We start from the raw sequence: 14,837 nt of genomic DNA, 5'->3' as shown, positions 1-14,837 counted from the left end.
CAGTACCCAGGCACATCACCAACATGCCGTAGCCAGGAAATGAGGCTCGCTGGAAAAGACCAGTCTAGGTAGGACCTTGACCACTATGCTGAAGTTTCTGGACTTCATTTTATAAGTCACTTTAGAGCAGTTGGGTGATGTGATCAAAATGAACTCTGGTAGCAGGAGGATTGGTGACAGAAGGGATGGAAACGGACAATGACTTAACAGCTCTTAACTGAACTAGACCTCCCTATCCCCCACCCCAACAGAGCCCTGGTGGCAGTAGGTACATGTTGGGCTGTAATCAAAAGGTTAGCAGTTCAAAGCCACCACCACACTCTAAGGTAATTTATGGAGCTTTCTTCTCGTGTAAAGTTAGAGTCTTGGAAACCCATAGAGAGACTTCCACCCTGTCCTACAGAGACCCGGTGAGTTGGAATTGACTCAATGCCAGTAACTCCCGGCCCCAAGAAACAAAGATTGTACCAAATTTAGCCTACAGATCTGTGTATTTCACTTTTTCTGGGCCACTTTGTAACTGATTGGCATCTGTAAAAGTCCTTTCAGTAAATTGTGAACATTTTTATTTTGTGAAGACTCTTGAGATTGTCTCAAGTGACAGAAATATCTTTGACTCAGTATTAACGATTGCAATTTCACATGAGGCAAAAGATACATTAAATCTTTTTAACTAACCAGTCCAAGCTGTTTCTCTAACAGCTTTATTGAAGTATAAGACTTACATACTATAAAATTCACCCATTGTAAGTACATGTTGAGTGATTTTTAGTAAATTTATAGAGCTGTGTGGTCATCCCCACAGTCCAGGTTCACAGCATTTTCCACCTTCCCAACAAATTCCCTGTTTGTAGTCTTTTCCCACTCTAACCCCAGGCCCAGGCAATTTCCTTTCTGGCTGTAAAAGACACCTTTTGATGTCATTCTGTATTACATTCTATATTAACTGAATCATGTAATAGTCTTCTGTTACTGGCTTTCATTTAGCCTAGGCCTTTTTTTTCCCCTCACATCATCCTTGTAGTATATGTCAGTATTGATTGCTGAATAGTATTCCATTTTATCGATATATGTAGTTTTACCTATTTACTTACCAGTTTATAGACAGTTGCACTATCCCCTCCAACTTTGACTATTTTGAATAATTGCTATTATGAGCCCTCTTGTGTAGACACTTGATTTTTATTTCTCTTGGGTGGATTCCTGAGAGTGGAATTTCTGGGTCACATGCTCAGCTTAAGGTGATTCAGCAGTTCAAATCCACATGCTGCTCCACGGGAGAAGGATGCAGCTATCTGTTTCCATGAAGATTTACAGCTTTCGAGATGTCGGACAGCGTAAGATGTGACACAAATAATAATAATTTATAAATTATCAAGGGTTTGTGAGTAAGGGGTATAAATGAACTGATACCAAGGGCTCACGTGGAAAGCAAATGTTTTGAGAATGATGAGGACAACAAATGTACAAATGTGCTTGACACGATGGATGTATGGATTGTGGTAAGAGTTGTATGGGCCCCCAATAAAATGATTTTTTTTTTAAAATGATTTTATAGCTTTGGAAACCCTATGTAGGTAGGGTCACTGAGTCAGAATTGACTTGATGGCAGGGAATTTGGATGTTTTTTCTATGTGCTACTTGAAAAAACCAACTACCGGTTAAATTCTACTTAAAGATGGCATGAGCGTGTTATGAAGTTGGTCGTTGATTTAAAGAGCTGGTTTTTGGTCGAGGCACTGAGAGGTAACCTGCAAACCCTCAGACTTGCTCCGTTGATTGGAACCTTTCTTATTCGTGGAGGGGCTCCACCCCTTAGCTGTGTGACAAGTAACACTACGCAGTGACTCTCGGGCAGGGGCTGGCCAGGCCAGAAAGACCTTAAGTCCAGCCTCCCTTCAGCAGAGAGAGCTTGGGGCTGGATTCAACCGCATGGGCAATGGTTGACTTAGTCACGCCTGCAGTAGGACTGCGTTTGAATATGGAATCTCCATTAGCTTTCTGGGTGGTGAAAAACATTGGGGGTTGGGTCATTTCTGAGGACATGGAAACTCAGCGTATTGGAACCTTCCTAGGCCTTGTCCTTTGGGAATTATTGAACCCAACAGAATATTGGAAAAGGTCAGAAGGGAGAGTGTCATGGGAACCCCCTAAGATGACAGCTGGTTTCTGCTGCCTTTAGGAGCGTGCTCTTTAACTTGGGTCTGGAAACCCTCAGGAGTCTACCAAAACAAGAGCCACACTACAGCTAACGAGTTCAACAAGGTCAAGGTCCCAAGGCAAAAACCACTTGATGGCCACAGTCGCACCACTGACTGGCTAGCACTAGGCCTGGAATGTTCACGCTTTCTTCTCTGCCTCTTTTCTAATAATTTCCCCACGAAGGTTTTGATACCGCAATCTAATGAATCCCATACATTAAAAAATAAGGAGATTAAATGTGTGCAGGTGGTCCAGAATAAAGGAGAGTTTAGTTTCTATATTAGGAATATATTTAAAAACTGGAATTGTGTAGCAGTATACTGAACTGCCTTCCCAAAAGACCAAACGTATTGCCGTCAAGTTAACTCTAAGGCACAGCAGCCCTGCAGGACAGACTAGACCTGCCCCTGTGTTTCCAAGACTGCCAGTCTTCACAAGAGCAGAAGCCTCCTCTTTCCCTTGAGGAGCAGACGGTGGTCTAGAACTGCGACCCTTGTGGAACCCAGGGCTCCTGTTAGACCTAGAGTCTCTTATGTTTACAACAGTCATAGAAGGAAGATCTGCCTTGGGAGGTAATAGTTACTCGTGATGGTAGGTGTCTAAAAAGAGCTTTCAACCAATTAAGATTCTGTACTCACCCCTGCTTCATCTACCTGGTATAGTCCCCAAGGCTTGCAAGCCATTTTGATACACACTGTAGTAAGGATCACAAACAGGTCAGCAACCTGCATATTTTAGATGAAAGGTTTTATACTGTCATAGTTAAGTGAGTTAATAAGGTGGCAAGTTAAGGATAACAGAAAGAAATGAGAAAGGTTGGTACACCTCTAATATTAGAAAATGGAAAAAAGAAAAATAACAGCTTAGGTTTAGACTAAAATTGGCAGCATGGCTCTTGAAGACCATTTGCCTTAGCCTTCCTGCAGAGTTGAAGGCACACGCGGCTCTAGAGTGAGGTCCCCGCAGTGTGGGACCTGTCCTGTGCACACGGTTTCATACTTTGACCAAGTAGAAGGGATCTAGTGAGGCCTTATCAGATAGAAGATGAATGTGCAGTTTCGCAGATGTGCATGCTACCGTGCGGATTATGAAGGTTCCTTGGGCACTGCTGTGCCCTCCTGTGAGATGTTTTATTCTCAGCCATCACGCCCCGCTCCCCGTCCCTTGCCCACGACCATTACAGTGATAAGAGAGTCTGCTTGCCGTACGGTGATGTGTCTTGAATAGTGACCATTAGTTTGTGGTTAGTTACCCTTAGCCTGCATGGTAGCCTTCAGGTTAATGGCCTCTTTTATGTTCATTCATTTTATTTTATTTCCCATCGTGGTTTTGTTTATTTCTTTTTTTGTTTTTTGTTTTTCTGTTCTCTTTTTTAAAACCGTCGTGGTTTGCCCTTCATATTCCCCAATGTTTGCACATGACAAGATGTTGCCATCCCAACATTGCCTCCCACTTCACTGACCAGTGCCACTACTGACCATCTAGCGCCAGCCACCGCGGGACCACTGCCTTCGGCTCCCCGGGACGTCGTGGCCTCCCTGGTCTCTACCCGCTTCATCAAACTGACGTGGCGGACACCTGCATCAGACCCTCCTGGAGACAACCTCACCTACTCTGTCTTCTACACCAAGGAAGGGGTTGCTAGGTGAGTGCCAGTGTGTCTGGATCCAGTTGGCCGCATGCATCTGAGCCCACTGCAGCCTGGTCATGCCTGCCTGCTCCCCTCCCCCGGGCTCTTGTTTGTGAGGGGTATTGCTAATGTTCAGTCCAGAAAACATGGTTGCTAACTGAGGTGTGTTCATTAAAATACTCTAAGCCAGGCTGAGACTCTCCTGGTGTTCTGTCCAGCCCTTCTGAGATGGCTTAAGGAGTGTGTGATCAAGGTAGGTCACTTTGTATGAACAAAGACTAAAATGAATATTTGCCTGAGCCCTTGTGTCAGTGTGGACTGCGGAGCTCCAGAGTCTGCAAGAGAAGTTAGTGACCCCACAGGGTCGCTGTGAGTCCGAAGCCACTGGACCATACTTGACAGCAGGAGCAATCTGCCGGAAGCAGCGCTTTCATGAAATCCCTCTCTATCCTCAGCCCTCTCGGGAACTCAGGCTGCTTTTCTATTGCTTCGAGGAAGAAGCCCAGAATCTCCGGGGAGCTTCCTCCCGTGTCTGACTTGGTCTAGCCAACCTTATTTTTCCATCTCTCCCAACTTGATCTCGGTTTCTAATGAAACCAGACTAATTCTTAGCACTGTGATTTCCCCCACGTGCTGGTGTCTTCAATCACCTCTTCTCTCCCGGCCAGCTAAAGTACGCATCTCTTTATATAGATGAGGGCAAGTCAGAAAGTGTTGCTGCTGGGGCATGAGTGGACTTTCACATCCGACGGCTACACATCTCTCTCTCTGACCAGTAGGTGGCTTCAGACGAGTTCTCTTGGTAATACTCTGGCTTTCGTCAAAAAGGCCCACTTTCAACAAAAAGGCCCACTTTCAACAAAAAGGCCCACTTTCAACAAAAAGGCCCACTTTCAACAAAAAGGTCCACTCCACACAGTGGCTTACACAAGGGTATCTGCTGGGCTAGTTTAATTTGAGGCAGTTCAGAAAGTTGTGGCAACTGTTTTGGGGGGAATGCCAAAGGGCTAACCTGGATAGATTTTCTGGAAGGACAACCACAGGGGGGCGGTTATTAGAAAATCTTAAGAAAAGAAAAACGTGCATTAGCAAGAAAAAGCAGGAAAATTGTAAAGAGGGATTTCCCCACCACTACCACCACCAACACAACAATGCACCTGCTCAGTGTTTGAGGGTCGCAGGGGCTGCCCCTTGCTTCTCCCATCCGCCGTATGTACAGCCCTGTAGACGGGTTTTTATTCCCAGAACACAAAGAGCATTGAAAGGGCAGCCCTGCGAGTGCCAAACTGCTGTCCTGATGACATCTGCACTGAAGAGAGCGGACTCTCAGTGAAAGGTTGGAGAGACGGAGACATTGGCTTCAGAAGGGCATAGCCCTAGACACAGGATGCGGCAAAAACAATGTCTCCCCATTGTGATATTTTCATTTAATGGCGGTTTCTAGTTTTTGTAGCAATACTTTTTTTAACTAACCCTCAACTATATGTGTGCGTAGAGATGTACATATATTTGTATAAAATATGTATGTATATATTCCATCAGTCCCTCTAGGTCCAGAGGTAAGCTTAAAGCATTTTTGGGCACCGCATTTTGCAAATATACTTATTTGCACCGATAATATTAGCCCTTGTTTGTGGCGCACACAATCTACTGCTGTCCATTTGTTCCTCTTCGGTCACTTCAGGTGGACTTGTGTTATCTTCTCTTTGGGAAGAGCCAAGCCTTGTGCTGTGTGCCCTAGACGCGCTGCTGGCATGTGGCGGGATTAGATCCCTTCACTGTGCTCACTCTTTGCACCACATTAAGAAAGCCGCAGTCTGCTTTAGTGAGAGGTCCCGAGACAGGACAGGACACTTACCTTTCTACCTGAGTGAGAGAAAGAGAGAGAGACTGAGTACTTTTCCCTGGCCTATTCCTGGGCCTCCTCCTTGCCCATCCTCTGGTGGCATCTGCTGAGGCCTTCCAGGAAGACTCTTCAGTCCCTCCCACCTCTCATGTGCTGGAACCAGCATGTTCCTGAGTTACATTTCCAGGAATTTGTGAAAACCTGATTGTAGCTTGAAATTAGCTACGCTTGGAAGTTTTCGCATCAATAAATGCTATCCCCCAGAGCCCGTTGTTAACGTTTAGCAAAGCACCCCTACCAATCACACCACCTTTTGGGATTTATATAGTTTGGGGGTGGGCTTTGGAAGAACATGTATCACTTTCTGATTTTTTTCTCTTTTATTCCATTATTTATTGTGTGTGTCTTATTCAGTTGAAGATCACCACGACCTGAAATAGAGGCTGGCATATAGTAGTGGGGCGGGGTAGAGCTGCCCCTGTGGGTTTCGGAGACTATAACTCTTCTTGGGGGTTGAAAGCCCCGTCTCTTTCCCTCAGTGCTGCTGGTGGTTCCTAATTGTTAACCTCGGGATCGCAGCCCGGCTCGGAACCACTTCGCCACCAGGGAGGCAGTATAAATTCGAGTGGCCTTTGGGGAGTGGTGATTTGGCAGTATTTTCAAATCTTTTCATGTGAATTTCCTTCAATCTAGTTACACTTTTACCTGTCTGTCTTATATGCACACAGATAGTAAGCACAGGGAGCTTATATAAAAATGTTTATTGTCGCATCGTTTGTAAGGACAAAGCCAACACACACACAGTTTAAATGTTCTTCGATAGAGGAGCATACAGAGAGTGTTTGTGTGTCCTTATGGAGTGTAGTGTAGCAGGCTTTAGAAAATGACTTAGAGCTGTGTGTTTTGATGGTACAGGTAAATATACAGACCGGTGATTCTCAAATGGGGGCAATTTCTCCCCCAGGGGACAGGTCGCAAAACTTTTTGTTTTCACTACTAGGCTAGAGGGATGGGATGGGATGTTACTGGTGTCAGTGGGGAGAAGCCAGGGACGGCACTAAACATAATACACAGGACAGCCCCTACAGCAGAGGACTGTCCAGCCCCAGACCCTGACACCTTAGTGTGGACAGAACTGGCCTCAGGATGTGACAGAAGGATGAGGGCTTTGTTTCTTTCTTTACTACGTAGACTTGCGAGAGAATACATTGCTCTTAAAATTGTCGTTAATGGTTAAGTATTATGAGCAGGGAGACAAACAAATGAAGTTACAATGGGAGAAAAAGGTAAGCATTACACGGTTGGAGGCCAGAAGCCAAGTTTGTATAAAGGGGAGGAGGACACCAGGTAGGGTTTCTGTTGACTCTCTGCTTCCAGGGTGTCAAGAAAGCTAGCTACTCTGCTAACTGGCCTGGCGTTTGGGGCAGGGTTTGAGTCAAGTCCTTGTTTGGAGCCAGATGTTCACATGCCAGGAAGAATTTGGGCGAACGGTTGGTGCGGTGGGGCAGTTCCAGATTGCTGAGCAAGGGTCCGCTGTGGTTTCTTCCCCACGGCTTGCACTAGTGGTGCCTTGGGGACCTTAAGCAAGATTGGCAGGAAGGCAGATTGGGTTCGTGGTAGATGTTGTGCTCCCAGGAGACACACCAGGCAGTGACTCGGGATGGATAGGGTGTGCCTGGGAAATGTTTCAAAGGAAGATTCTTTGAAACTGGTCTCTGTGGAGGAGCACAGTGCAGAGAAGTCCCAAGTCCAAGGACTGCCTTAGCTTCCTGTTTCATGAACAAAGTGCTTTCTTAAACTTAACCTCTCTAAGCACATTTTTCTCGAATGAAAAATGAGGGTGATAAATGTACTCCTGAACGCTTCCAATAAGAATTAACTGAAGATTGGGGTCTACGTAAACATGTTTGTGCTTCAGGAAGTGTGGTGCCCCACTTCCCACAATTGTACGTTCTACCACCGGGTGGCACTAGGCGCCCCGGGTACCTGAGTTGTCCCACATTCCAAAGCAGGGGTCCTCAAACTGCAGCCCACCGAGGACATTTATCCGGTCCACCGGGGTGTTTTTGCCCCGTTTGTTGGTTTACTTCAAAATAGGATATGTGCAATGTGCATAGGAATTTTTTCATAGTTTTTTAAAACTATAGTCCGGCCCTCCAACGGGCCTGAGGGACAGTGACCTGGTCCCTGTTTTAAATGTTTGAGGACCCCTGTCCAAAGGGTTCCAGCCTCTGCCCTTTCGCCCGCAGCGCATGGGCCTTTGGCTGTTATAGCTGTGCTTCTCGATGCTAACCGCTAGAGGGAGAATAACATACGTCCTTCCAGAGGTTGTTGACTTTAGAGCTTAGGGTGCTGGCTTAGCGATCTGTTAAGTCTCGTCCAGAGGTTGACAGACCGTGGGACAAATCAGACGGGCGACTAAACAGCAGCCTCCATTTTGCTCTTGGCCTGATGTACTACAGTGGCACTTGGGGGAGCTGGAAACTAGATGGGACCCCCCCCTTATTTTTTACTGATCTCACAAGTGTTCCACCTTTGGCAGGGTGCCGTCTTACCACTTTCCTATCACTTCTTTCGGTGGAAAATGCCCGAGTTTCCCTCCTCTGACAGGCTTTCGTTTTACATCAGTTCCGGCTTCCACGGGTTTAACTGTATGGACCATCAGGCCCTTTAAGAGAGAGTTTGCTCTAAGTCTGCTCCTCCCTTGGAATGCGTAAGGGCGGAACTTCAAGCCCCCATGGGTCAATGACTGCCCATGGACCCACAGTTCACTAGTAGCATTGCCAGGAGAACTGGATCACACAACTTCGGATTAAATGGAAGTAGACCCTCCTCCCATTGTCTTGTTTCGAGTCTGTGTGGATGAGCAACTCAGACTAGCCTCTGGAGTGGAGCTTTCCGTTGAGTGAGGTGTAAAGTATTTTCTTTTAGACAGGAATCGTTTGTGGACAGCATTTCTGCAAATGTCCGAAGCCGCCGAGTTTCCAGAAATAGCTGATGGCTTCTTCCTTGGGCTCTGTGACTTGGAAGTCTCACCTCATAGATGCTCAAGGGTCTCCTGGCAGTCTCTTTTTAGCCACAGCACTCTGCTCCAGTGAGCTCAGCTGATTATAGAGAAACAATCTCCTACAGAGTGGTGTAGGGGCATGTTGGGTTTTTATTGTTTAATCAAAGTAAATTAACTATAGAAAACTATTGAAAAACGCCTCCCTCAAATGCACAAGTCCCTATTCATTCAGACAACTTGACCGGCTCCTGTAGACCTTAACAAACTATAGTTACTGACAGCAGGGCAAATTACCAATGCTTGTCGGGATGAATTTTAATTCAACAGATTTGACATTTCAAAATAGTTTCTCCCACAGGGTAGTTTTGGCTCTTCTATCACTTTCACAAAGTAGATATAGGTCTTTCTTCCTGTGCTTATAATTCATAAAGGCCAGTTGTCTAAGTGAGTAGGGAATCCATGTGGTGTAGTGGTTACACATTGGGATGCTGACCCCAAGGCCAGCAGTTTGAAACCACCAGTCACTCCATGGGGAAAGATAGGCTTCCCACTCCCTAAACAGAGCACAGTCTCAGAAACTCAAGGGGCATTCCTTCCCTGTCTAATAGAGTTGCTGTGAGTCAGCATCAGCTTGAAGGCAGTGAGCTTAGCTTTGGATTTTAGTGTCATGGTTTCTGTCATAGTAAGGACAGTGGGCTGAGCATAGCCCCCATTATTTAGCTTGGAAGCTACCTTTTAATTGAAGAGCCTAGATAACTGACCTTTGCTTCTCATCGCTTCGTAACTCAGGATCATTGGGTTCATTTGTACTGTTTGAAAGATTTGTCAGACATTTCCAAATGGTCAATTTGTAATCATTCTAATGAGTACTGGTTTGAAGAAATAAATTCTAAAATTCAGTGTCTTCGTCTGTTTTAAAGATTGGGTTACATGGAGAATTCATTTAACTTTGTAATGGTTTTCTTCCCAATTTTAAAGGTGATAATGTCTAGCTTTAAAAAAGAAACTGAGAGTCTACTATCCAACACACACACAGCATCCCTTGATAGTTTCTTTAGCAATTGGGTCACACATATTTAGCCAACCACCTTCTGTTAATCTCCCTGAGAATCACTCACTAGAACTCAGCCTTATAACGCCAGTGAAGACCATGAGCTGCTCTCTCCGGAAGGACGTTGGGATTATAATCAGCACTAGCAGTGTTTGAGCCAGACACCAGCGAGTTTATAGGCACACATAACCTTGCTGGGACCACGGTCATGTGCTCTATAATACACTCCCCCACAGCTCCAGAGTCTCGCTGTTTGAGAACGGAGACTTAATTTGACCTAGAGTTGTTAAGACTTTGGTACAGAGAGGTGTCAGTGAGGCATTGCCATGAAAATGCAGTGGTGCATTCTAGAAAGATGCCTGACTGGTGCCTTTTCTTTGCCCACAGAGAACGTGTGGAGAACACGAGCCGCCCAGGAGAAATGCAAGTAATGATCCAAAACCTGATGCCGGCCACTGTGTATGTCTTTAGGGTCACGGCTCAGAATAAGCACGGCCCCGGCGAGAGCTCGGCTCCTCTGCGGGTGGAGACACAGCCTGAGGGTAAGCCTCCCACCCTCCCACCAGCCCCACCGCAGGTCTGAGTGGGTGAAGGGCCACGCGGCGTTTTGCCTCGCACTCCTTAGAGAGAGAGGAGATGACAATTCAAGGAGCTCCTGAATTCAGGGGAGAAGATCGGTCCACTTCAAGCAATCACAAAGGATCGCCGGTTTACCTCTGCGACTTCTGTACACATTCAGACTTTACTGGCCCTTTAAGACCCCTCTCAGAGCCTTTTTCCTGACCCTGGTTAATGTTGTAGCCCTTCAATTTCTAACATACATGCTCACTTTTCTCTTTGAATATTTGATTTTTTTTTATATATTTGATTATTTTGATCTTTCACTTGTCTTATGTTGAAGACTTTGTCTTTGCCACTCGTGCATTTCTCACCCTGGCTACTAGACTGCCTTCCACATGAAGAAGATTTTTCATAACTGTAGTCAATGGGATTGTCTCATCTTTATATGTATGACACGCTTCTTTTTCAACCTAAAGTTGCTTCCTATTGCATGCCTTAACATTTTCTTTAATGAAGATGAACATCATGGTGGCTTATTTTACATGTATCTTCATGTCTTAAAGGGGCCCTGGTGAGTTAGTGGTTATATAATGGGCTGCTAACTACAAAGTCAAGCCACCAGCTCCACGGGAGAAAGGCCAGGCTTCCCACTCCTATAAAGAGTTACTTCTCGGAAGCTCTGAGTCTCAGTCCTGCACTGCCCTGGGGGGTTGCCGTGGCTCTGGCAGGGAGATGAGTTTGCTTGTTTTGTATGCCTGAAGTCTGGTTAAAAACAGCAAACCTGCCAGTTGTGACTTTTTCCCTAGACGTCTGCCTTCTTTGACTACAAGTCACCGTCATTCCTCAGAGCAGTCTTCGGGCTTCTTTATTGTTACCTGCACTTGTTTGCTGTGTGTGTGTGAGAGAGAGAGAGAGAGAGAGAGAGAGAGAGAGAGAGAGAGAGAGAGAGAGAGAGAGAGAGAGAGAGAGAGGAGAACACAACCTACAGTAATAAAGATTGTACTGCTGGTAGGAGGCATATGTCATACATGTGTGGAAGCTGCTTACCAGAGGACTAAACGTAGTAAATGAATTTAGCAGGGAAATGATGGGAGTAATCCAAGGCCTGTACCTACAGGTCAGAATAAGGGAAGTCGGAGGCTAGGAAGCTTTGCTTCCTGATTCTGTGGCGAACCATTCACTCGTCGAGATTGATCAAGTACCTCCTTTGGGTAGCTGTGATTCGGAATCGACTGGTTGACAGTGGCTGTACGAGGCACGAGAAGGCCTGGAGATCTACTTCTGAACAAACAAACAAACAAGAATCATTCCGAGAAAACCATATGGATCACAGTGGTTTGATCCCATTGTTCATGGGTTGTCATGAGCCCAGGACTAACTCAGAGCTGCTGACAGCCACATGGCAGCTGCCACACGGAGTACTAGGGAAATAGAAAGGAACCAGATAGGAATTTTCCCTTGATATAATGAGCTGCCGAACTAAGAAGCAACAGATTACTTCAGAGACAGAGACTGAAGATCGGAATCAAACCTAGGCAAGAGAAGGGGCACTCCCAGAGAATCCAGGGATTGACCTAAAGAAAACATATGTTCTTGTTACAGGAAAGGATGTTAAACATCAGAGTTGTACATGTTCAAACATGAGTAGGAACATGCCTACCAATTTCAAACTCAGTTACCTCCATTAAGTGTCCCTATACAGGCTGTATCCACGAGAGCTATGGAAAGGCAGAATAAGGAAAAATGACTAGAAGATAGGTAAGTTAAGGCAAATGCTAGACTAAGGTTGGTCTGGAAGTATTTGACATAGAAGATTTGGGAGGAAGGAAGCTGCCTGACCTAAGTCTCCAAAATAGAATCAACATGGAAGAAAAGGCTACTACATTTAACCGAGTGCCAGGATTCTGACCTGGAGCCTGCGAATCTTATGGAAATTCATGAGAATGCATACGTGTGCACCTGTTCACCTTCACATTGTTTTGGGGAGAGAACAGGTAGCTCCTGTGCCTTGCTCAGGGCTTGAGAGTCAAACTGGAGAACCCTGGGACTCAGCAAGTCACTGCCAACTTTAAAGATGGAAGGCAACCTGTGAATTCAGAGTGAGTTCTTTGAGTAACTGACTGCCAGTGTTGTGGGCAGTGAATGTACAAAAGTGACTTGACTCCTGCCCACTAGGAGCACAGTCTGGGACCAGAGACATGAGAGATGCCATTTTAATTGCATGCATAGTATTGCCCTCACAAAGGAAGGAGGCACGGGATCATTTGTTGCAGAAGTTTGGCGAAAAGATAAAAAGTTAAATAAGACTGTTGATGGGAAAGGGCAACAGGTTCTAGTGAAGGCATTTTTAGGGCTAGAGAGAGAGTGTAGCGTGTTTTGGCACACAAGAAGGAGTTAGTGGAGAACGATTAGCATTTCGTCTGGAGGTATTCAGCTTGTGTGTGGGATGTATACGTGTTGGAATCCGCTCGCGACAATATTGTACATATTTAGCTCCACAAACCAACTGAAACCAGCCCCAACCCCCCACCTCACCCTTCTTTATTATTATGCCACTGCTTGACTGAAATGAAGGAATTCATTAGCGCCTTTTGTAGGATCATATTTGCCTCCCCTTAGCCAGTGAATATATTGGAAGTGATTTCAAGGGAATTCAGGAACTGTTTTGCTTTCCTTCTTTAATAAGTTAGAGGAAAGTTTCCCATAGTGGCCAAAGTGTGACAGATCCCACCTGTCAGGCGGCACACAATATGGTCTTGACATTCAACGAATAGCATGATTCATGACTAAATATAGCAAACAACTGGGAGCATAACCATACTCAGGTTCCTCTACTCTGGTAGCAAAATTCGTCTTAAGCTGTGGTGGTAGGTTTTCAAGAAAGCCAGCTCGGTTTGTATTTTTTGGTTGTTTCCCCCTTCTCCTCTTCCCATCTCTTAAGTCTAATGGATGTCTATTACAGAGACACTAGTGCCAGAGAAATTGTTTTCAAATATGGAATGTCTACCAAAGTGTAGAAATAGGCAGCGACTCAGGATTTATATATATGAGGGGGTACCCCTGAAAAAAAAACACCCAGAATCCCCCCCCACGCTATGTTTTTTAAAAAATTTTATAAGACAATCTTATCGCCTTCAAAGTAGTCTCCATTGCACTTAATCCATTCGTCACATCTGCAATTCTATTCTTGGAAACATTTTCCAAACTCATCTGTTTGGATGGCTGACAGCACCTCCCTCGTTTTTTCCTTCACTCCTCTGTCATCAAATCGCTGCCCTTTCATGTCCCTCTTCATGCTTGGAAACTAAAGGGAGTCATGCGGAGCGAGGTCAGGTGAGTGAGGTGCATGGGGCAAACGAGGCATGCTGTTTTTGGCCAACAACTGGTGCGCTGAGATGGCTGTGTAAGCAGGTGCATTGTCATGGTGGCAAAACCAGTCCCCCATCTGCCACAAACCAGGCCTATTTTGTCACACACTGTGATGCTCTCTCTTCAGAACCTCTAAGTGGAAAGCCTGATTAACCGTCTGACCTGGTCGAACAAGCTCCAAATGTGTTATCCCCCTCACATCAAAAACCCAACGAGCATCATCTCGATCGTTTATTTCACTTGAGGACCTTTTGGGGGGCAAGGTGACAATGGTGTCTTCCACTGGCTTGATTGCTGTTTCCTTTTGGGGTCATAAGAGTAGCACCCTGTCTCTTCATCAGTAATGACCTTGGGGGGGAAAAGGTCTGGATCGCTTCGGAGCTGTTTCTTTCAAAGCACAGCATGCTTCCAGCCAATGCTCTCTTTCCTGGTCAGTCAAAACCCAAGGCAAAGTTCATCCCCTCACTTTCCCAAATCTTCTATTAAAATTCGCTGAACCAAGCTCCAAGACAGTCCAGCTAACTTCCCCATCTCTTCAATGGTCCGTCGCCAGTCTTCCAGCACAAGCGCACAGATTTTATCAACATTGTCTTCTGTTCAGGAGGTTGATAGATGTCCAAAATGAGCTTTGTTATCAATCGACAGTATTCTTTTTTGAACTGAGAAAACCACTCATACACTTGAATTTTTCCCATAATGCTGTTTTTGTAAACTGTGTTCAACATCACAATAGTTTCTGTGGCATTTTTCCCGAGCAGGAAACAAAAGTTCACAGCCACACATTGTTCTCGTAAACTGGCCCTCAAAAAATGATGTTCTAGTGAAACTGCTTTTATGAAAGTTTTCACTGTGACCAGAGAGGACCTTTCCATGTGACACCCCTTGTGCACTAACTCAAAGCAAATGTGTGATGCTCGCCTGATGGGGAAAATGCGTATTATGAAAGCTCTGCCCAGCAGAGCTTGTTTCTGTTTTTTGGGGGGATGTACTCCCTTGTATGTTGGTACTGGAGACTACTGGTCACAAAGAAGGATAGGGTTAGAGAGGTATGTGAGCCATGGTGCATACTAGAACCAGATGGACAGACTGGCATTTGATAAGGCAGCCAAACATCCATCCATCCAATATGTTGCTGAGTGTATGATGACATTCTTTCCGCTGGTCTCCTTAA

At 45.4% G+C, this 14,837-nt stretch overlaps 1 protein-coding gene across 4 annotated transcripts in view; it reads left to right on the top strand.

The window, feature by feature from the left end:
• The window catches only part of NEO1 (neogenin 1), a 201,943-nt gene that overhangs the window by 141,819 nt on the left and 45,287 nt on the right, over window positions 1–14,837 (top strand). For 2 of the 4 annotated variants that reach the window (XM_075535791.1, XM_075535789.1), the window contains exons 8-9: window positions 3,688–3,847; window positions 10,124–10,278. In XM_075535791.1, coding sequence (XP_075391906.1) covers window positions 3,688–3,847; window positions 10,124–10,278 — 315 coding nt within the window. Of the gene's footprint in view, window positions 1–3,627; window positions 3,848–10,123; window positions 10,279–14,837 lie in introns of all 4 variants that reach the window. The other 2 variants (XM_075535790.1, XM_075535788.1) reach the window with 1 other exon arrangement.

Source organism: Tenrec ecaudatus, chromosome 17 (genome assembly GCF_050624435.1).
Source record: "Tenrec ecaudatus isolate mTenEca1 chromosome 17, mTenEca1.hap1, whole genome shotgun sequence".
Taxonomy (NCBI): Eukaryota; Metazoa; Chordata; class Mammalia; order Afrosoricida; family Tenrecidae; genus Tenrec; species Tenrec ecaudatus.
Note: the sequence above shows the minus strand (reverse complement) of the source record. Positions and strands in the feature narration are given on the sequence as shown.